At 38.7% G+C, this 23,645-nt stretch overlaps 1 protein-coding gene across 1 annotated transcript in view; it reads left to right on the top strand.

Moving 5' to 3' along the window:
- NUP205 (nucleoporin 205) overlaps window positions 1-23,645 on the top strand; it is a gene marked incomplete at its 5' end in the record, with an annotated part of 63,306 nt that overhangs the window by 4,228 nt on the left and 35,433 nt on the right. Inside the window, 15 exons of the mRNA XM_080932078.1 lie at window positions 1,558-1,700; window positions 2,710-2,881; window positions 4,985-5,129; window positions 5,456-5,615; window positions 6,180-6,408; window positions 8,333-8,497; window positions 11,204-11,379; window positions 13,219-13,335; window positions 13,737-13,874; window positions 15,221-15,371; window positions 16,574-16,779; window positions 17,924-18,106; window positions 19,480-19,530; window positions 20,805-21,014; window positions 23,528-23,627. Of these exons, the coding sequence (XP_080788204.1) occupies window positions 1,558-1,700; window positions 2,710-2,881; window positions 4,985-5,129; window positions 5,456-5,615; window positions 6,180-6,408; window positions 8,333-8,497; window positions 11,204-11,379; window positions 13,219-13,335; window positions 13,737-13,874; window positions 15,221-15,371; window positions 16,574-16,779; window positions 17,924-18,106; window positions 19,480-19,530; window positions 20,805-21,014; window positions 23,528-23,627 (2,346 nt within the window). The remainder of the gene's footprint in view (window positions 1-1,557; window positions 1,701-2,709; window positions 2,882-4,984; window positions 5,130-5,455; window positions 5,616-6,179; window positions 6,409-8,332; window positions 8,498-11,203; window positions 11,380-13,218; window positions 13,336-13,736; window positions 13,875-15,220; window positions 15,372-16,573; window positions 16,780-17,923; window positions 18,107-19,479; window positions 19,531-20,804; window positions 21,015-23,527; window positions 23,628-23,645) is intronic.

Raw genomic sequence — 23,645 nt, 5'->3', positions numbered from 1 at the left:
TGGCTTGAGTCCAAGGCCCCACACATGCTAAGCATGTGCTCTGCAATTGAGCTTCATTCAGAGCCTCACTTGTCAACACTTATAAAACCTGACTTGTTTGTTTTATTTCCTGTGGTTTAAGTCTCACTGAGTTTTTAATAAACGGTGTCGATGGGTTCAAGCAGGCTTACTTAGATCAATCTTAACTTCTTCACTTACTGTGCTCTTTGCTAGATATTTTTGACATTCCTTATTTGTCTTCTGAAACACATTGACTTGCCAAGTATGATGTATAGAGGTGGTATAACCCACTGGTTAAGGAATGGACTGGTCACTTTCAGATGGACAGCTCTGGTGTCACTTTGCCTGTGTGTTTCAACTGTCTTGGTTTTTGCATTTGCAGAACAGGAAGATATAGTGACCAGGTTTTGTAAGATAACAGCCATACATGTAAATCTGGGCCATGCTAAGCTGCACAGCAAAAGTTTAGTAAGGATCATAAAAGTCCTTAATGTTTCTTTGCATTTTAGAATAGTGTCCCAGCTAAAACAAAGTATGTCTTTCAGTTTCCTAGATAAACAAAACGTTTTCACAAAATCTGCTTTTCACAGTATTAGGGGGAAAAGGAAATGCACCTTTGTTAAGTGTCTATGATACAGAGGTATAATGCTGTGTGCTTTATTTACTTTCTTTAAAAAACTTCTAAACTTGTAAACTGCTGAGTGTGTGTGCACAGGCCTGTAGTTCTGGCACTAGGGAGCATGAAGTAGGTTTCAGACTAGCCTGGGCTATAGAAACTATCTCAAGAAACAATACAAAACAAAACAAACAAACAAACAAAAAAAACCGAAAGAAGGAAATACCAAGAACTGTAAGCCTTAGGAGTGGGTAATGTTCCTGGCTAGTTTTGTTTTTTAAATTTTAGTTTAATTGTGTGTGTGTGTGTGTGTTTTGACTGTGTACCACATGTATGCTGGAACCCTTGGAGGTCAGAAGAAGGGTTAAGGATGGTTGTGACCCTCCCTGTGGGTGCTGGGAACCAAACTCTTCTGCCAGAGCATCACTGTAAATCACTGAGCCAGCTCTTCACCCATTAGGCTGTCTTTTTCTTTTTGTTTTGAGTCGAGGCTCAGTAATCAGTCTTTGCTGGGCTGGAACTATCTCTGTAGACTAGGCTGGCCTTGAGTTTAAAGAGCTCAGCCTGTCTGTACACTAAGTGCAGCGATTGAAGAGGTGTGCCACCATGCTCTGCCCTCCTGCTTTCTATGAAGGGGAACTAAAGGAGAGAGGGATTTCTCTCTGAAGCTCACCTAGGTTATGAAGTAGTCACACCAGGTTCAGCTGGCTGTGCACTTTAGTTTGGGTTTACTTGATTTTTATGTTGTTAGAAAGCAAGTTTATATTGTTGCCAAAGCATTCTAATAAATTATACTGTTGTGTTTTTGCCTAGTGCATGTAAGTTTTTATATTACAAGTGGACATTAGCCCTTCCTTTGGTAACCATTTACTAAAGAGTGGGTGTGAGTGTGGCTGATGTGTGGATAGCATGTATCTCACACCACTCTTTCTTCTTTCAAGCTGCCAGCCTATGGGGACCCTACAAAGACATTTGGCAGACAGTCGGAAGTGCTCTCTGGAGAAGACAGCCTGAAGCCATCCATCTTCTTGACATGATTTTGAAGAAACACAAACCTGACTTCATCTCACTATTTAAGAACCCAGTAGGAAATATTCTTTGCTTCTTAGATTTATGTGTGTGTTTGTTTGTTTTTAATAAATCTGGAGAGTGGTGATCTTTTTAGATACATGTATGTTTTTATTTTTGTTAATCAGTTACTCGATGGCATGGGCATGTCTTGCCTGGTACCCACAACGGCTTGCAGGAGTCAGTTCCCTTTCCTCTCATTGTGTGGGACCCAGGGCTCGAACTTGGGCTCTCAGGCAAGGTGGTAGGAGATTTACTTGTCAACTTTAACCCTGTTTTGTATGTCTTTTTAAAAAGTAAAGGACACGTGAACTCTTTGTGTAAACATGTTGCTTGAACTACACTAGTAAATCAAGTTTTAAAAAAATGCTCATCCTCCAAGCAATTTATTAAGCAATTATTATTTATTTTTTATAGAACTTACTGTTGAATTTATCTCCAGCTAAGCAGAGAATGTAGTGTTTGAATATGATTTAGGAAATGCAGTATGTCCCACAAAATGCCTTAGAACTGGCTTATAATTGACAGTACACATAACCTTCACTAGTTACTTATTTCCAGACACATTGTGCGTTTGAAGTCTCTGTAGTGCAGTGTAAACTGTAGGGACTCTTTGCCTTGCTCTTGGGCAATTTTCTGTTTGTTCCCCGCCCCAGCCTGTTTTGTTTGTTTGTTTTGGAGGTACCATCCCACTCATCTCTGTATCTAAGGCTGGCCTGGAACTCAAGTAGCTCAGGGTGACTTATCCTCCTGCCTCAGACACTGGCTGGAATTATACATATGCGCAGACATTTCCATCTCACTTTATCGTGTGTGCTATGTACAGTGTAAGTGAAGTCAGAGGATAGCTTTTGGTGGTTGATTCTGTGTTTTTTCATTCTGTGGGTTCCAGGTATTACAATGCCTGGCATTGAAATTTAGGATTAGAGGCCTGCCCTGCCATGGCAAACAAGGCTGCATTGCTATGCACTGAACTCTGCTAGGAACACTGTTTTCATTACTTGTTTATAATTTTATCATTTTAGCCAAAAAATGTTCAACAGCATGAAAAGATTCAGAAAGCCAGTTCAGAGGGTGTCGCCATTCAGGGGCAACAAGGAACTAGACTTCTCCCTGAGCAGCTCATTAAAGAAGCATTTATCATCAGTGACCTTTTTGATATTGGGGAATTGTCAGCTGTTGAGCTTCTCCTTGCTGGTAAGTTGACATTTAGCTGAAAGTATGGTATGTAGTCAGAATCATGAAGCTATGAACCCCTAACTTGGACTTCTTTTTCCTTTTAAACATTTATTTATTTCATGTATATGAGCACACTGTTACTGTCCTCAGACACACCAGAAGAGGGTATCGGATCCATTACAGATGGTTGAGAGCCACCATGTGGTTGCTGGGAATTGAACTCAGGACCTCTGGAAGAGCAGTCAGTGCTCTTAAATGCTGAGCCATCTCTCCAGCCCCCTAACTTGGACTTTTTATTGTTTGGGTAATAAATGGGTTTAAATGTTTATTTACTTATTTTATGCATATGTGTGTGTGCCGATGTATGTACATGCATCATACTCATTCAGGAGCTATGGGAGGTCAGAAGAGGGTATTGAATCCTCCAGAACCAGAGTTACAGGTGGTTATGAGCCACTTTGTGGGTGCTGGGAAGTGCTCTTAACTGCTGAGCCATCTGTCTAACCCCACAACAGATTGTTTTTAAAGGTGTAATTTATTTGACAGAACAATTCAAAATACTTAATTTGTGTTGTTTTAAAAGGTAAGCTTAAGTAGTCCCAGTTGTTGGTGACTTGCCTTAAGGTGGGCCTTGAGTAGTAATTTACCAGCAAAGATGACGTTGCACCTCTAGACTGCATGGCTCAAGGCAAGTACTGTCGTGCAGGGGGTAGTGCTGATTAGTGGGCTTCGTCAAGGCCTTTCTGAAGGGAGGACATTTGACGTCCACCTGAATCATGTTTAGATGCCATGCCAGCTACCCAGACTTGTTGGGGAAGGCTGATAAAGGCACAAGGAACATGTCATTCAGTCTGAGTGAATGTGTGTTTAGAGGAGAAAGACTGCTGTGACTGGGCATGGTGGATGAGGGAGAATGGAGAGACTCACCCCAAATGCTTTAGAAGTCACTTGTGGCTGCTACATAGAATCAGTATTTTCATAAAAGAAGCAGTTCAAATGATCACAAAGGAGCCATGTGAAGAAAATACATACATCTTAGTTGAATGGTTGTTTAGTTTCTTTAAATATACTATGTAACTACCGAGATCCTTTTTGACCAAAGGAAATTAGTTATTGAAGATGAGGAAGGTAGTTTTCTCTTATGTGAGGGGATGCTAACTGGACATACTTGAGATTTAAATTTATTTCAGATTTTTTATCCTGGCAATGCTGGAGATAGAACTAGAGCCTTGTGCTTGGTAGGCAAGCACTGTACCACTGAGCTGTTCCCAGCCTAGAACTTTGACTTAACAAACATGTCCACTGTATTTACCATGCTCTAGATTCTGTGGCAGGACTGCTGTAAAATGAAGATGAATGAAGCCTCATTTAGTATAAAGGAGCACAGTCTGGTGATTTAAGAAAGACATGGAAAGGGCTGGAGGGCTCAGTGGTTAAGAGCACTGACTGCTCTTCCAGAAGTCCTAAGTTCAATTCCCAGCAACCACATGGTGGCTCACAACCATCTGTAATAGGATCTGATGCTCTCCTCTAGTGTGTCTGAAGATAGCTACAGTGTACTCTCATACATAAATAATTCTTTGAGAAAAAGAAAGAAAGAAAGATAGATAGATGCAGAAATGGATTTGACAGGCAGTGCAGGGTCGAAGAGAATGACCCTGAAAGGAGGAAATTTGCAGACATTTGCAAGAGTTGGTGTGAGTGGAGATAGAGTAGGCCCAACATAGGAAATCATAGAAGTGAAATCGAGTTGGGAAAGCAATGAATTCCTTGTTCTTTTTTTGTTTGATTGAGACAGGGTTTTTATGTGTAGCCCTGACCTGTCCTGTCCTGGAACTCACTGTAGACAAAGCTGGCTTTGAACTCAGATCTACCTGCCAGTGCCTGCTGAGTGCTGGGGTTAAAGGCACCACCGTGTGACTGGGCTTCTTGTTCGTATTAATGGGGTTCACCCTGTCACATAGTTGGTGGGCCTTTTTGAGTCTGCTATGCCAGGAATGATACAGGGAGTAGAGATCCTCAGGGTCTCCTTAATGTTGAGACCTGCTGATTTGAATACACTTTGGCATACAGTTCAAACACATTTGAGCTTTATTGCTAAATAATCAATTCCTTTTCCAGGAGAGCATCAGCAACCACATTTCCCAGGCCTCACCAGAGGATTGGTAGCTGTCCTGTTGTACTGGGATGGAAAGCGGTGTATTGCTAATTCTCTCAAAGCCCTGATACAGTCTAGACGAGGGAAGACATGGACATTAGAACTCAGGTCTGTTTGCCTTGGGGCTTTCAGGGTTCATATAAAATTACTTGAAATTGAATTTTAGAAATAACAGTTTTTTCTTAGTGTATACAGTTCCAGTAAACTGTGATTTCAGGTCAATAATACACTAGATTGCTCTTTCCAGAGTGATAACGTTAGTTTAAACCTGACTTACTTGCAAGTGAAAAATCACAGAGGTTTATTTAACTCCAGTGATTTAGAAAGGGTAAAAAGAACAAGACTATAATTCATCCTTGTTGTTTGCAGTAATAGGCTATTGTCAAAACAGTATTTTTATTCACTATAGCTTTGTTTATTTCTTTTCCTTGCAGTCCAGAGCTGGTTTCCATGACAACACGCTTTACAGATGAGCTGATGGAACAAGGATTGACTTACAAAGTTCTTACTTTGGTGTCACAGATTGATGTGAATAATGAGTTTGAGAAACTACAGAAAGACAGAGGCTTGGGCAGTGAGAAACACCGCAAAGAGGCAAGGGCTCTGTAACATGAACTCAGGTTGTCTTTGTCAATAGTAGAACAGAAGTCATAACAAAATACTCATTTCATTTAGGTGGATGAAAACACTGGGTTTCATCATCATTGTAAATGTTTTTTAATTTTATTTATTTATTCATTCATTCATTTATTCATTTGAGGCAAAATCTCACTGTGTAATAGTAGACTAGTCTAGAACTTGCTATGTAGACTAGGCTAGCCTTCAACTCAGAGATCCACTACCTCTGGGATTAATGCATTTCAAATGTGTATACTGCTCTGCTCATGGAATTGGCTTGCATTTGTTGCTGTGCCTCAGATTATGATGAGTCTTCCTGAATTATTATAATTCTTCCTGAAATGAGTTGTTCAAGCAATTGGTCAGCATGATTTCTTAAGGATTAAACCCTAGAATTTGCTCAGAATTCCAGCATTTTTAGGAGCTCCTGCGGATTCAGATAAGTTAATTCTGTTAGCCCTTATAGAAGATGCTCTATATTTTGTAGTGCCTGTCCTGTTCTTGCTATAACTTTTGTCACGATGGTACTGTTGCTTGTAGGTTTCTGATCTCATCAAGGAGTGCAGGCAGTCTCTGGCTGAAAGTCTTTTTGCCTGGGCTTGCCAGTCACCATTAGCCAAAGATGACACCCTCCTACTCATTGGACATTTGGAAAGAGTGACAGTAGAGGCCAACGGCTCCCTGGATGCAGTAAATCTGGCGCTCCTTATGGCTCTTCTGTATTGCTTTGATACCAGCTTTATAGAACAAAGCACAGAGGAACGAGATGGTATTGGATTTACATTTGTATCTTTGTAAAAAATTATTTACTTATTTTTATCTTATGCATGTTTGTGTTTTTTTACCTGTGTGTATGTCTGCGTGAGGGTGTCAGACCCCCTGTAACTGGCATTACAGACGGATAAGAGTTGCCATCTAAATGCTGGGAATTGAATCCAGTTCCTCTGGAAGAGTATCTAGTGCTCTTAACTGCTGAGCCATCTCTCCACCTTCAACATTTATATATATATATATTTTTAATTAAACAACTTTATTTTAGAAAACAGATGAATGTACAGATTTTAAAAGCATTTTTTGCATAAAACTATGAATATATTTTTGTCTGTACTTGATTTTTTTTTTAAAGGTTTGATAGTATACATTGAAATCTTACTAGTTACAATGAGCATAAAGTACATGTAAAACAAGATGTAATCTGGAAATAGTCAAAGTTTTCTTGGTGTGTAAAGATTAAGCATAATGATTTTTAAATACCAAGAATTGCCACAAGGCTACATTCTTAGCTCTTGAATTATTAATGATTTAAGGTCTAGGTGTACCACACTCTGAGAGGGTGCTATACACTTATTTATTTATTTTTCTAAGAAGGACTGAGGCTTCCACTTTCTGACCTTTTTTCTTTTTCTTTTTCTTTTTTTTTTTTGAGCTTCTTATGGTCTGACATTTATATTTTTTTAATTCTTTTTTTTCCCCTGGAGTCTCACTGTATGGTCTAGGTTGGCCTTAAACTAATTTTTTTTTTAGTTATATTATTTATTTGTGTGTTTGTGTGTGCCAGAAGACAACTTTCAGGATCAATTGTCTCCTTCCAGTATATGACTTCAGGAGGTAAACTTAGGTTGCCAGGTTTAGCAGCAAGCACTGTTACCCACTGAGCCATTTTGCTGGTCTGGCCTCAAACTCTGAGCTTCCTGTTCTAGTCTTCTGAATGCTGGGATTATAGGCATATACCAACATACCCAGCATGTGCTAACCCAACCATCAATATATTTAATTTCAAAAATAACATTTTACATTGTGAGGGAACGTTCAAGAAGGATAATATTTTAACTTCCAAAAATACAATTTTTTTTCTTTGTTTCTGTTTGTGCAATTCAGGCAAGTTTGAAACATTTTTAAATGTGTGATGTAATTGAGGGCTGTGGTTAAAACTCAGTAATAGAGGAATTGCTTACCATACCCGAGGCACTGAGTTTGCTTCCTAATAGCAACGACAGCAAATTAGCCTTGATGGTTTTTTGTTCTTTGTTTTGTTTTTTGAGACAGTTCCTCTGTTTAGCCCTAGCTATCCTAGAACTTACTAGGTTGATCAGGCTAACCTTGAACTCACAGAGATCTGCCGGCCTCTGCCCCCCAAAGTGCTGGGATTAAAGGTGTGCACTACTGTGCTCAGCTTTGTTCATGTGCAGTTAGTTTCTTTTGAGATTTAAATGACTGTTTTACAGGATAAACAGCAATGCGTTCATGAGTGCACGTGCCTGACTTTACTGCAGCTACCTGTTTTGTTCCTTAATTCACATTTTTAAAACTTGTGAAAACATTGAATCTTTATTTTCTTTTTAACATAGTTTTTTTTTGTGTGTGTGCGCAAGATGATTCACCTTATCTTTAGAGAACATTTATTTATATTTCAGAATTCTTATATAGAAAATACAGTGAGTGCTTTTTTTTCTCTAATTTCTGCTTTCTATAAAGCTATTGAAAGTTATTAACTGAAATTTAGGGTTGCTTTTTTATTTTTTGTGCATATAATACTTAACAGTAATACAGATTTTTTTATGTCAAATAATATGCTAATTAGTCATTATTCCTTTTGAAAATGATGTTTTTGACTTTTAGATTTCCATGTGTGACAGAAGTGAGAATTTATGTCTGCTGTTTTTTGGTGAAGTGGTCTAATTTTGTGTTTTCAGATATGATTCACCACCTTCCACTGCTGACAGAGAGACAGTACATTGCAACAATTCACTCGCGCCTCCAGGACTCGCAGCCTTGGAAGCTTCCTGGGCTGCAGGCCACTGTTAGACTTGCCTGGGCACTGGCATTGAGGGGAATATCCCAGCTACCCGATGTGACAGGTAACCTAAGGAAAGTGTGCAGTAACTGGCCATGCCACTGTACCTAGCAATCATGTATTTATTTTCTTCCTTTAAAAATTGTTAGATGACTTATTTTATGTGTGAATGTTTTGCCTGAATATTTGTCTGTATTCCACATGTGTGTCTAATGTGACCTGAGATCCAAGAATTCCCCGGAGTTAGGAATGGTTTCTAGTTATCATGTGAATGCTAGGAATGGGACCTAGGCTTTTTTGGAGGAACATCCAGGGTTCTTAATCACTGAGCCATCTCTCTAGCCCCAAATGAGTTTATTTTCAAATATCAGATTTTAAATCAGAAAGAGAAAGTGTAAATATGAACATGTGAAAATACAAGTTGTTTGATAAAAATTGTAAGCCAGGAACAGCAGCTTGTGTTAGCACTTCTCCTTCCAGCTCTTAGAAGGTAAGAGGATCTCTATAGTTTGGGACCAGCCTAGTCTACGTAGAGTTGAGGACAGCTGCATAGAGAGACTGTCTTAAAAACAACAGCAGCAATCCACCTCATAACTTTGTGAAGTAGTACTGAGATGCACTGTTTTTTGCTGTCTCAGAAAAGAAGCTCATAGGTTACTTTCCTTTTGTGGATCTAGTGACAGATCTTTAACCTTCAGTGTAAGAGTTCAGAAGTGTGAGACTCCAATAGGCAGTCCTACCTATTCTGTTTCTTTTTTGCGGTGCTGATGATTGATTGAATTAGAGTCTTCTCAATGTGTGCTAGCGGAGGAGGGTTCTGCCACGGAGCTACAGTTCTAGTTCTTTCTTTTTTTAAACAGGATCTCGTGTATCTAGTATAGGCCCCAAACTATGTAGCTAAGGGTGTCCTTGAGCTTCTCATCCTCCTGGCTCTACCTCTGAAGTGCTGGGACTATTAAATGTGTGCTACCACAATCAACTACTATTATTTAAATTAAAAAATTTTTCACTTTTTTTTTTTTTAAGATTTATTCATTTTATATAAGTACACCGTAGCTGTCTTCAGACACACCAGAAGAGGGCATCAGATCCCATTATAGATGGTTTTGAGCCACCATGCGGTTGCTGGGAATTGAACTCAGGACCTTTGGAGTTAAGAGCACTCAGTCAGTGCTCTTAACTGCTGAGCCATTTCTCCAGCCCAAAATTTTTCACTCTTGATTTTGATTTTGTTTGAAAACTTTTCCACTTTGTATCAAACTGGAACTAAAAGATTTGGTTTTTTAAAACTCAGTGTGTTGGAAAGGAGATATTTAGATCAATCAAGCATAGATAGATTTGAATATACTTGTCCCAGAGTGTGGCACTATTAGGAGGTGTTCCCTTGTTGGAGTAGGTGTGTCCTTGTTGGAGGAAGTGTGTTACTGTGGGGGTGGGCAATGAGAGTTATCCTCCTAACCATGTGGGAGCTAGTCTTAGCTGCCTTCAGAACAAGAAGTAGAACTCTCATCTCCTCCAGCATCATGACTGGACACTGCCATGCTTTCTGTCTTTAATAGTGGACTGAGCCTCTGAACCTGTAAGCTCGCCCCAATGAAATGTTTTTTTAAGAGTTGCCTTGGTCATGGTGTCTGTTTACAGCAATGAACCCTAACTGAGACAGAGGGGAGATGACTTAATCTTGTGTTATACAGGGCAGCCTATTTTGCTGTCTAGATTTGTGAAGTTACCATGCTTAGAGTGGTTTGTCTTGTGAAATGCAAGCTGTCCTTTTATTGTAATTTGAAATACAAAGACTTGTGACTTCCGTAGGATTTGGTGGTGCCATATGTATATTGGTTACTGGGTAAGATGCATTTCAAGGGAAGAACAGTTTGTTTTAGTTCCCATGGTTTGTGGAGGTTTATCATGGCAGATAGGGCTCAGCAGAAGGAGTGTAAGAAGTGATGCCATTAATCTGCAGTCAGGAAGCAGGGAGACAGTGTGGTGCTCTGCTTGTTTGCTTTCTTGTCTTCCTCTTTAAATTCAGCCTAGGCCTCTAGCCTATGGTATAAAACTTGCCACATTCAAGGTGATTCTTCCTCAGGTAAACCTCTCTGAAAGGTGGGACATGTTGGCTCACACATTTACTCCTAGATTTTTGGGAGGCAGAGGCAGAAGGATCTCTGAGTTGAAGACTAACCTAATCTATAAAGTAAGTTCCTGTTTTTTGAGACCCTGCCTCGCAAAAAAAAAAAAAAAAAAAAAAGAAAAAGAAAAAAAAGAACAAGAAAACCTCCCTGGAGATGTCTGGAATTAAAGCCTACATTGTTTTTACATGTTATGTTTGCATAAGAGATCTCTGACTGTACCGGTGTAATGTCACATTGATTAACAAGTTACTCATAGGAAGAGCAGGTTTCGTCCAGTCTTTTCTGCTTTGTTTTGTTTGAGACTAGGTCCGCTCTGTAGTCCTGGCTGCCCTGCAGCTTGCTGTGAAGACCAGGCTGGCCTCAAACTCAGAGGTCCGCCAGCCTCTGCTTCCTGAGTGCTGGAATAAAAGACATGTATCACCACACCCAGCTGCATTTGTATTTCAAATGTACTCTTTTAGTAGTTCTTTGGAGTTTGTGAATCAATTACAGTTATTTATAATCTTATTTTGTGCACGGCAAGGGTTAGGAGGCTGAAGAAATGTCGGAAATACACTCCACTAACATTTTGTCATGAGATACAACCTGAGTTAAAGACTTTTCCTCAGTTTACTTTACTACGTTCTGAATTTTTGCAGCCCTGGCTGAGTTCACAGAAGCAGATGAAGCGATTGCGGAGCTCGCCATTGCTGATAATGTCTTCCTGTTCCTCAGCGAGGCTGTCGTGCTGGCCGAAAACTTCTATCAGGAAGAGTTCTACATTCGCAGAATCCATAATCTTATTACAGACTTCCTTGCATTTATGCCAATGAAAGTAAGTATAACAGTGTAGGAAAAGCTTTGTAAAATACTTAGAACTGTCTTAACTAGCGCTAAGTTTGGCAACAAATAAAGTCAGCATAGACATAAGATTCGACTGACTGTTTTACGAATACAGTCTGTATGATAAGTTGAAACAATATAAACCTTGGACACCGTGACTGCTTTTCTAGAAAGCATTGGGTTAATGAAAATACCTCTGGGATAGGTGATCACTGTTAATTTCCTGGTACCCTAGTGCTGCAGATAAGTTGCTAATATTCTTGGTTCTTATGTCCGTGTGTTCCGTGTCTATTTTATTTTCTTTTTATTTTATCGACACTCATTTTTATATATTTTGTGGGTGCTTTCTTGTGGAAGTCTGAGAAAAACCTGTGGGTTGTTTTCTCTCCACCACGTGACTCTGGGCCTCAGTCAGGTCATCAGGCTTTGCAGTAAGCACCTTTACCACTGAGCCATTTTGCACACCCCTCCCTCGGTTGTTTTTTGGTAGTGCAAGGGGTGAGATAGCTCACAATCATATAAGGCAAGTGCTTTCTCACTGAACTACACCCTAGAGCCTTCATTTTGGTTTTCTAGATTGTTGGCTTAAATCTCTTTATGTACGCTTAAGTTTTTTTTTTTTTTAAGATTTACTTATTTTATTCATACGAGTACAGCTTTCTTCAGATGTAGAAGAGGGGATCTGATCCCTTACAGATGGCTGTGGGCCACCATGTGGTTGCTGGGATTTGAACTCAGAACCTCTAGAAGAGCAGTCTGTGCTCTTCACCACTGAGCCATCTCTCCAGCCCACGCTTAAGTATTTTAATGCTATGTGTTTTCATTTTTTTGTGCAGTTTAATATATTTTGTCATTTTCCTTGATGACTTTGGTCACTGGCATATATAGAAGTATTTGATTTACAAATGCTTAGAAGACTTACTAGTTACTTCTCTTTTACTAGTTTCTTGGTAGTAAGAGAACATACTTTACCAAGTTGCTTTAATGTTGAGGTTTACTTTAAAGCACTCACTGTGGTCTGTTTTGTTATTAGTCTGTGAAAATGGAAAGGAACATGGATTCTGCTACTGTTCTGTGGATTGTTCCATCAGTAATTAACTGAAATTGTTTGATTTTATTGTTCAAGTCTTTCCTTTTCTTTACCAACTTTCTGTACTTTTCTGTTGACAATTAAGAAGGGAGTATTGAAACTTCCAGCTATAAATGTCTTATATTCTTTTTTCAGACCAAAGAAATTTTTTGTTTTATTAGCATTAGTTAACACAAATGTTAGGAGACAGGGATCCCAGCTTGGGTAGAATGTTCTTCACAGCATGCTAGACAGTGAGTTTTGCTTGTTACGTCACTGTAATATGTTCTTAGTAGTTCAGTATTTAGGATAATCCATAAGTAGAGAAGGCCTACTCCAGATATTAGTAATGCCTCTGGTGAGGAACTGGTCTTACCTTCTATAAAGTGGGAAGTTCTGTCCGTCTTTCCCCTTCCTTCCCTCTCTTCGTTGTGTATGTATGTAACAGGCATGAGCTTGTCATTCTGGGCAGGATAAGTGACCATCAGGACAGCCCGTAGGACTTTGTTCTTTCCACCATCTTGTGGTTGACGGGCTTGGCGCAAGTATCTTTACCTATTGAACCATCTCCCTGGCTCTCTCTGATCCTTAAGATACTATAATCTTAGTATTTTAATGAAATTCCTAGTATATTTTTCATGTTGCTAAAATGTAAAGTGATGTTTTCTTGTAGGCTTACTCTTAGTTACTTAATTTCTTGATTTTTGTTATTAACCAGTACATAAGATAATTACATTAGGCCTTGTTTAATACATATAATAGGTGAAGCAGCTGAAGAACCGGGCAGATGAAGATGCTCGAATGATTCACATGAGTATACAGATGGGTAACGAACCCCCCATCTCACTTAGAAGGGACTTGGAACACTTAATGCTGCTGGTAAGTCCTTCTGTTGGAGAGGATTTTTTTTGTTTGTTTGTTTGGTTGGTTGGTTGGTTGGTTGGTTTTTTTAAATCTCTTTTCTGTTCCATTAATTTTTCTTGAGCATTGAAAAATTTTAGCAAAAGAATTTATTACTAGGGGGCTGGAGAGATGGCTCAGTGGTTAAGAGCACTGACTGCTCTTCCAGAGGTCCTGAGTTCAACTCTCAGCAACCACATGGTGGCTCATAACCATCTGTAATGAGATCTGATGCCCTCTTCTGGTGTTTCTTGAAGACAGCTATAGTGTATTCAGAAAAGAATAAATAAATTAAAAAAAAATTCAATACTAATGTACTTTTATTTCTGTAGTGTTTTTGCTATAAACATTTCTCCATGGGTTTTGCTTATTCTCTGCAGATTGGTGAACTATATAAAAAAAACCCTTTCCATTTGGAGCTTGCTCTAGAGTACTGGTGTCCCTCAGAGCCTCTGCAGACTCCCACGGTCATGGGCTCTTACCTGGGAGTAGCCCATCATCGACCGCCTCAGCGCCAGGTGAGGTTTTATTTTTAGCTTTTTATTTTTATTCTCTGATTTGGTCATTGAGTTTTGAACACAGGCAATAAATTGTGTAGAAATTAATACTTTTTTCTTTCATTTAAGACAATTTGAATCAATCATTTACATTCAGATCATTTTGAATTTTATGTAGTCAGTCCTTTATTACATACTAGACATGTGACAAATTGTTAGAGGCATAAATGCTCCTGGTCTCTTTACCTGGTTCTTTCTTGAGATTTTATTTTTGGTCTAGTCATCCTCTGTAGGTGTGACAATAACCAGTATAAATAATGCTGACCAAGTTGGAGGTTTCATTAGTAAAGACTTAGAGGTCATAACTGATGGCGTGGTGCCTGGGAGTCTCCATGTGTTAGACGAGCATTTTCTGTCCTGTGTTCTCTGTAATACAAGGTATAGAAGTAAATGGATTGTCATACTAGTGTTCATCATTTGGGGTTTCAGTTTTAGAAGCTTGCATGCTGTAAATCCCTTTTCTCCTGGAGTCTAGAATCAGTACATCCCTTTTATTTTTACTCTGTTTCTTACATTTATTATTTTGGCTTTTTCCCCTGTGTAGAAAAACATATTAGAGAAGGGTATATTAAAGCTTTTCAAAGGTTAATGTAGAAGACAAAATAATTATAATGGATTTTTAGTGCCCTGATTTTACATTGCAAGTTGATACAGTTCTACAACTAAGCTTTAATCTTGAGGGATGTTCTAAAGTAAGCAACATGCAGCAAAACATTTTACCCTTCAATAGTTACATATTTTTCTTAGAAATAAGGGTGTTTTTCCTACAGTATTGTAAAACTGTTTTATACCTAATAGTTCACAGTAGTTTCCAGATGTCTGTAAACATTTAGTTTTAGTTTTATATACTTTAAATGTATGAGTATTTGGGGTTGGAGTGGTGGCTCAGCAGTTAAGAACAATAGCTGCCCTTCATGAGAACCCGAGTTGAGTTCCCAGCACCCATGTCAGATGGCTTGCAACTGCAGATTCAGAGATCCTGACTCTTCTGTCCTGTAGGCACCTGTACACACATGTAGACATGATACACATGTACTAAATAGAAATAAGTCTTTAAGAATATGGGTAATCTTACACGTGACATTTAAGGTAGAGATTGTAAACATGTGCTGAATATTTACAAAGATGTTCTATAATTGCCTTAAATTGCTAATTACAAACTTAACAGTTTTTCATAAATAAAATAGCAGTTACTTTTGTTATGGCAGTGAATTGTATCATAGTGTTAAGTTTGTTGTAGCTTTTATTTATCTTTCTATTAGTGAGTCCATGATACCTTAAAGTTGCTTTTTTTTTCTTAATTTCAGGTTGTCTTGTCAAAGTTTGTTAGGCAAATGGGTGACCTGTTGCCGCCAACTATTTATATTCCTTATTTGAAAATGCTCCAGGGCTTGGCCAATGGGCCTCAGTGTGCCCACTACTGTTTCAGCCTGCTCAAAGTCAATGGTAGTAGTCATGGTAAGGGCAGTCTGCATGTTAAATTTGATTTTACACTATTGTGTACATCATCATCATTATTATTGTGTAATACTGATGAGTAGATTCTACCATAGGCACAAATTGCATTTATAATACCTGAGGGAAAGAAATAGTTACATTAGTGATTTTTGTGTGCGGTAATGCTTTGATTTTGGTCTCAGATCTGGGGGATTTTTGCCACTTATCTTTGTTAAATGTGGTAATGAGTCTAAAGCATAATTTTTCAAGAGCACATGTGGCATGTTAAGATCAGGCTTACTTCTCTACAGTGGAAGTCTGATTTCGTTCCGCTTTACTTTGATGTCTCACTCCGTAGTTTGATGTGTCTTAGCACTCACTCGAAAGTCCAGGGTGTCCTTATGCTCCTGCCTTACCTTCTGAGGACTGGAGCATAGCTAGCTGATTTTTGTAATTTATCCTCATAAACTCTTGTTTTCTCGTTACTCATTTTCAGACTCGGGTCTAGTTAATTCAGATACACTGCCAAAAGGGAAAAGAAAGAAACTGTCTATTGTTTTGGTTACATATTTTTATTTTTGCTTTTATATGTGAAGAAAATGAGGTTTGAAGAAGTTAAGTTTTAACATACCCATGGTGACAGGTTAGAGGAGCCACGACAGATCTGCTGACTCCTCAGCCAGCGTTTGGCTACTCCATGTGGCCTGCTTATCCTACTTGTGGTGATATTTAGCATGTAATGGAATATTTTACTTTATAGATCTAGGCTGTACCTATCTTTTTCTGAGAATTCAAGCTCCACTCTTGTGAATTATTTGGTGGAAAAAAGCAGCCTTTTTTTTTTTTTTTTTTTTTTTTTTAATGTGACAGGAAGAGAACGCCTGGATAGGAAGCAGGTAAATGGAATGCAAAGTCACGTAGAGTTAGTCCATGTGTACCACCCCATCCTTAGGTCTGAGGAAAAATGAATCCAAAGAGAGGGATTCTGATCCCTTTCAGCATACTTCTTAGACAAAACACACAGCTCATTTAGGATAGATTGACTGTCTGCTAAGACAAAGGCAAACAAATGGTATCAATTAAATTATTCTTAGACTCCAAGCAAACAATCAGACCTTTTGTTGTAGGGCCAGCCTAGAACCTCTCATGTGGTAGGCAGGATTCTACCTTTGAGCCCTAAATAGGCAGTTTGTAAAAGAAAATTGTGTTGTTCTTCTTTTCAGTTGAAAACATTCAGGGAGCAGGTGGAAGTCCTGTTTCCTGGGAGCATTTCTTTCACTCCTTATTGCTTTACCATGAGCATCTCCGAAAGGACCTGCCAAGTGCAGACAGTGTTCAGTACCGTCACCTTCCCTCACGTGGCATCACCCAGAAGGAACAAGATGGACTGATTGCTTTTCTCCAGCTGACATCTACTATCATTACTTGGGTAGGTAGCCCATCCACAGAAGGAGTTGGTTTATGTTGTAGCACGGTTATGTCCTAAGTGACCAAGCCTTTTCTTTTAGTGACTAATGTTTATGAATGATATATTGAGCACATACATAGTGTACATTGTTATGCTCTTGATTTCTAGACTTTCAAGGTTAAAATTTATGCTAGTTCTTTTCATTACAGAATCTTAATTTGAAAATCATAGCCAGAATGTGTTAAAAGGTAGAGGAGAGGAAAGGAAGGGTCAGTTGTATGTGCCTCCTTCTAGAAGGGCAGAGGTGCTGAGGCACACACACACGTGACGGTCAGTATGTATACAGAAAGAGAAAGAGTACTTTTTCATCGAAAAGAAAGTTACTGAATCATTTTAGCTGCTTCTACCAAATTAGTTCTGTCTTCAGCATATACTTTTCATAAAACAGAACTCCAGGTCAATCCTAGAATGAAATGAACTGCTCAGATATAGAAATGTGTTTTCTAGGACTTTTCTAATCATGTTTGATGTTACTATGTTTTAAAAATACCAAACTTATTAAAATAGTGGGTTTTTTTTTCTTTAAGTATTTATTTACTTTATGTATGTGAGTACACTGTCGCTGTCTTCAGACATACCAGAGAGGGCATAGGATCCCATTAGATGGTTGTGAGCTACCACGTGGTTACTGGGAATTGAACTCAGGACCTCTGGAAGAACGTCTGTGTTCTTAACTGCTGAGCTATCTCTCTAGCCCTTAAAAAGTTATTTGCTGACTCATTCAAGAGTTAGATATATGTTTCTAGTAGTAGTTCTGTTCCTGGGTCTGTCAACGAAATTCTTAGAAATTTAACTTCCATTCTTTCCATGACCAAACAAGTGATCCGATTTAATCTATCAGTAGGCTTCCAGCTAACCAGATAGGTTCTTTTTTGTTGTGGTATATGCTAAATGTATACAGTGTACAGTGTATTGCTTATCGCTTTTGTAGCTGTGACTTGGTAGTGGGTGACTGTATTCACATCTGTCAGAAGGCCAAGTCAGGAGGACAGCTTGAGTTCATGGGGTCGAAGGCCAGTATGGGCAGCATAGCAAGAGCCATTCTCAGAAAACAAAACAGAATAAATGTGTAAAATACCTATCTTGCTTTGTGTTTCAATCGCAGAGTGAAAATGCTCGCTTGGCGCTCTGCGAACATCCCCAGTGGACCCCCGTTGTGGTGATTCTGGGGCTCCTGCAGTGCAGTATTCCTCCAGCTCTCAAAGCTGAGCTACTGAAGACACTTTCAGCCTTTGGAAAGTCTCCTGAAATTGCCGCTTCACTCTGGCAGTCGTTGGAATACACGCAGGTGGTGCCATGAACTCTCTTACTGTATAGTGCAGAGGATGGTGGTACTGTAGAAACGAGCACCTGGTGGACATTTACAGTATTCCAGGGCTTCCTGTTGGGAAGTTAGGTTTTGGGAGCCAAACATTGCATTTAGGATGTTTTCTTGATTCGCTTCACGACCTCAACTAGGTTACTAAAGATAGTTCTTGAAGTAACTCTAAAGATCTTAATTCCTAGGATCAGTGAGATACTACTTGTATGGCAGACTGCTGCTGTTGTCTTTGAGATCATTCTAATCAGTGTAAGCCTTCAGACATACTGTACTCATTAAATGCAGGAAGTAGATACTCATGTTTTCTATGCTGTTTCTTTCTCTCATGCTCTTCCTGCCTGAAACTAAGATAGTGACTTATTAGGTAGTTTTCTGTTCCTATGGCTTTACCATTAAAGAGCCTATTTGATAAGTTTTACAGAGACTTTTCACAGGTGGATATAAAAGACTCATAAGCTTTGGGCATAAGTGGAAGTGAGTTGACAGCAGGAACGTTTTTGACTTGCATCCCTTTACACCATCACAGAAGGGAAATGGAAGGGCTGCACAGTATTTGACATCTCGCTGAATGTGTTTTTCTAAAAGTCAGCTCTGTTGGAATTTTTCCATTAAGTATTGTTATTTTTGTGATAAAGTGGAAAGAGTATGTTTTAAAGCTCTGGCTCTCAACCTTCCCAATGCTGCTACCCTTTAATATATTTCCTCATGTTGTGATGACCCCCAACCATAAAACTATTTTCTTTGCTACTTTATAACTTATGAGTTATAAGTAAATCTGATATGTCACTCCTGTGGAGGGGTCATTGGACATTTAAAGGGGTCACGACCCACATGTTCTCCCACCCTCCAGGGCGATGCTTAAGTGGAACGTTATTTGTCTCAGGTAATAGCAGTATAATGGAGGCTGTAATTCTTGTTCATTTTTCACATAAACAACAACTATTTTCTGGTAGCAGAGGCTTCTAGATTTTTCCAAATGTGTATCCTGAAGATGAGAATAACTATTTAAAGGTATTAATGCTTTTATCATGAGGCTGCTGCTCCCTCTCCTGTTCCATAGTAAACCGTGCTTAGCATGTCCTGTGTGCTTACTGCTCTGTAATGTAATAGGGTTCAGGTTTTTCAGGAAAAAGTAAATGTTCTTAGGATTTATGACTTTCCCGTACATTACAAAACCAAACCTTCTGTGTGCAGTACTGCTAATGAAAGTCGACCGGGGACTCCTTGGTGATCACTTGTTATAGAGTGGGGTGGTAGCTGAGATGGGTAACTGTTGGATGGCCATTGTTGCTCCTTGATGGAAAAGGACGCTCATGACATGTATTTCTTCTTACTTCCAGATACTGCAGACTGTCAGGGTTCCAAGCCAGAGGCAAGCTATTGGTATTGAGGTAAGGTTTCCCTTTTTAGATTCAACACTGCATTCATTCATTCATTCATTCATTCATTCATTCAGTAATGCCAAAAGAAGATTGTGAAGTTATTTGTAACCTACTAAGTTTCTGTAATTTTTAAATTCAATATATTTGCTTTTTGAGGGTTTTCTCAGTAGTACTGAAATAGAGATAAAACTTTTTATCTTTATATGTTTATTTATTGTATGGTCATGTGTGTGCCTAGGCACACATGTACCATAGTATGCGTATGGAGGCCAGAGAGCCTTGGGAGTCAGTTCTTTTCATGTTGTGAGATTCTGGGGATCACACTCAGGCAAGCATCTTTATCCATTCCTCCATATTGTTTATTGTGAGATGAAGTAGTCAATGAAAGAAATTAAAATATGTTCACAGTTGAAAGAGGATGTCACATGGCAGCCAAATTGAAAGTCTTGATTGGAATAGTTTTCATTTGATTAGTTAGGTCAACTTGAGTGAGAATTTAATGTTTTGTTTTATTAAGGTAATATTTTGCTTAGTAGCTTTGGCTGACCTTGGGCTCCTGGTAGTCCTCCCTCAGATTCCTATGTACTGGGAAAACAGGCGTAAGCTACCATCCCCAGTGTGAAAAACTATTTCTGCTCTCCTTTTTATTTATTTGTTACACCTATTATTTGCTTTGCAGGAAGTTGGCACATGCCATGTAGGTCAGAGGAAGAATTTTTAGTTGTTTGTTCAATTCTTGATATATTCTGGGTATCCAGTTCACATCTTCAGACTTAGCAGCAAGCACCTTTACCCACTGAGCTCTCTCACTGTCCGCTTTTTCTTTTACTTTTGAGATCATAATTACATTATCTCTCTGTTTTCTTTCCTCCCTCCAAATCCTCCATGTATACCTCTTTGTCCTTTTAAAATTCATGGCCTCTTTTTATTAATTGATGTTATATGCATATCTGTGTGTGTATATGATATATATATTCCTAAATACAACCTGCTCAGTCTATATAATATCAAAATGTATAGCCAGTTGGTGTACTGTGCCCTTTTTAAAAGACGCATGTGAAAATCTTTATTTCAAGGTTAAGATAATATGTAAAACTTTAAAATTCTCACTCATTTAGATTGGTATACTCTGGTGTCTTTTCTGCTAAGTTGGAAATGGTACTATTTGTTACTTTTTTATGCGGTGATAGACATATTGTTAATGAGTCAGCATTGGCTAAGTGCTTTACACGTCACAGTTAGTAGTTTTATATTGTTAATTTTCTTTATCCTTTTGTTTGAAGGTTGAACTCAATGAAATAGAGTCCCGGTGTGAAGAGTACCCCCTGACTAGGGCCTTTTGCCAGTTGATCAGTACCCTGGTGGAGAGCTCATTCCCTTCTAATCTGGGCGCTGGCCTGCGCCCCCCTGGCTTTGACCCTTATTTGCAGTTCCTGAGAGATTCTGTGTTTCTCCGATTCCGTACAAGAGCTTACCGGAGAGCCGCTGAAAAGGTTATGTTTAGAGTAAACCATTTCTGTCCTATAAATTTACTGTTGCTTCTGTCATCCAAAGAGTAAGGGCCTATAAATTCACTTTGGCTTTTGGAAGTTAATAAAAATCCTAATTCTGTTATTCCTTCTTGGATTATTTTATGTGTCTTACAAATAAAGCCAAAGACATATATTAATGATCTCTGACAGGGATTTTCTGATGGGAGCTCACATTCCTTAATTGAACACTTTCTTGAGACAAGATTTCACAGTGTCTAATTTTTTACTAAAATTGAACTAAAACCTTTCTACCTTTGTTGGGAGCACATGGGATGTTTTATACTAGGAATTGCATCAATTCAAGCTGACTTGCTAGTTTTGTTAGCAATTCTAGGTGGTGGATTATTCACCCAGAGGGAAGCTATGTTAAAATGGTGGACTTAGCTGCCGTGGGTGAATGCTGATGGCAATTCTTGGCACATTCTATGTACATCTTGGCTCTGCTCTTAATACCATGGAGCTCATTGTATATATTATTTTATGTAATTTTAGTATTACCTCAAGGCAGGTACTATTAATGTTCCAATTTTACAGATGGAGGCTTAGCAAAGTTAAGGAACTTGCCTAAGTTCCAGGACCAGGATTTGAACATAGGACTCTGTCTTCAGATCCAAGCTCATAACCACTAAGCTATGTAAGAGACCCTTCCAGGTTCTTATGTAGTTCACCTTTAGTTTATAGTACTGTTTTTTACCTCACAGATGCCCTTGGGTATACTTTATAGGAACATTTCTGCTATATTAGTTTGCTGGTATTGTTAGCCTGTTGGATGTTTTGTTATATTAATGATTAAAAAGAGAATTTGGTTCATGCTAATATTGGACAGTTAAGAGCAAAAGAAATTATATGACCCCCTAGCTCTGTTACCAAAAGAAAAACAATAATTTCTAGTCTTTCTCGTTTAACATTTAAATAACATTAGAAAGACTACCTTACAGGGTTGGCAGTGGTGATGTGCACCTTTAATCCTGGCACTCAGGAGGCAGAGGGAGGTGGATTTTTGTGAGTTTGCCACTAGGGCTACACAGAGAAAGCCTGTCTTGAAAAACCAAAAAATAAAATTAAAAAATAATATCTTCCCAAGACCCTTTGTTATATAGTATCATGGATATTTCAAATAATTATAAAATTTCACTTAAAGAATTTTGGCTTTTTAATTGCTGCATAGACTCCATCCCTTATATATGTACCTGGCATAGTCTGATACATTGTATTTTCACAGCCGTTGCAGCCATGCTTCATTGAATGTCATTTCACATGAGCAGTGCATGCTTGATCGTGCAGACTTTTCAGCAGCATGTCCTGACACATACTTTGTGCTTGTTTACATGTCCTATTTGCACTTTGTTTACAAGGTTGTTATGGCCAAGGTGTTTGGAGTCCTGGTCAGTACTTTCCAGATAACCTCGCTCATGATTCTGCCCCTGAAGCATTGCTGCTTTCTCTACTGCCGCCTATTTTATTGTCCCCGAAAAGGTTTTATCGGGCTTTAGAACGTTTTTTAATTGAAGCTTTCTTTAGCTTAACTTAGCTAACTATACCTTAGAACAGTGGACTCTCATGAAAACATTGCTTTGTGTTGAAATAAATACTAGAGTGTTAGAGATAATAGATTTAACAGTATTTAAGTCTATTATCTAAGATAATGCCTTTTAAAAAAATCCAAAGGCCACAGTTCTATTATAAATTATCCAAATACATAAAAATCCAAATAGTCCCATTCCAAAACTCAGCTCTGATAAAATTGTATAGTCGAATGGTCTTTACAAAAGCACCTGGCTTACAGTGTAAAGCCCAGTGTTGTCAGGCCTCCATATTGGTGCCGCATCTGTGTTATGGTAGAGCAGGGGCCATGCATGCACAATCCAGGCTTAGTCTCCTGTACCACAAACGTACGTAAGCTACGTCATGAAGCATCCTGTTCAATGGATTGTAAAGCAAAGTTTAAACGTTGCTGTATATATAGCTGGACATAGGTGTCCTTCCATGTAAAGTATTTTAAGTCCGTCTTTAACAATGAAATAGTCATGGGGTGGGTCATTTGGGACATTTCGACTGGTTGTTGGGGAGAGAGCCCTGGTCTGAGCATGTTTGCTGCTGAGCTGTGTGGTCTGAGGGGCTCTTTCACTGTGCTGAGCATCACATGAGTTTCTTAGAAAAAAAATGTGGAATATTTGACCTTCAAAGAACTCTGCTACTGTGTCATTATAAAGTGAACATGCAGATGCTAAATACCTAAACCTTGTGAATGATCTCAATTTTTGGCTGTTTTAAATAGTATTTAAAACATGTTTTTCTCAGAAAAAAATCTGTTACCTTTGACAATGAAACAAGGTGAATTAAGATCGAATTGTATAAATTAATAGACAAGGGACTTGATTTGCTTTCTGGAGAGCCAAGTGAAAGGAACGAAAAGCTTGACAAGTTTCTACTTTGGATTGTTCTTATTACTGAAATGTATGTTTTTCCTCTAGTGGGAAGTTGCTGAGGTTGTCTTGGAAGTGTTTTATAAGCTGTTGAGAGATTACGAGCCTCAGCTTGAAGATTTTGTAGATCAGTTTGTGGAGCTACAAGGTAACTTATTCTGTCTCT

This window comes from Micromys minutus, assembly GCF_963924665.1.
Source record: "Micromys minutus genome assembly, chromosome: 18".
NCBI lineage: Eukaryota > Metazoa > Chordata > Mammalia > Rodentia > Muridae > Micromys > Micromys minutus.
Note: the sequence above shows the minus strand (reverse complement) of the source record. Positions and strands in the feature narration are given on the sequence as shown.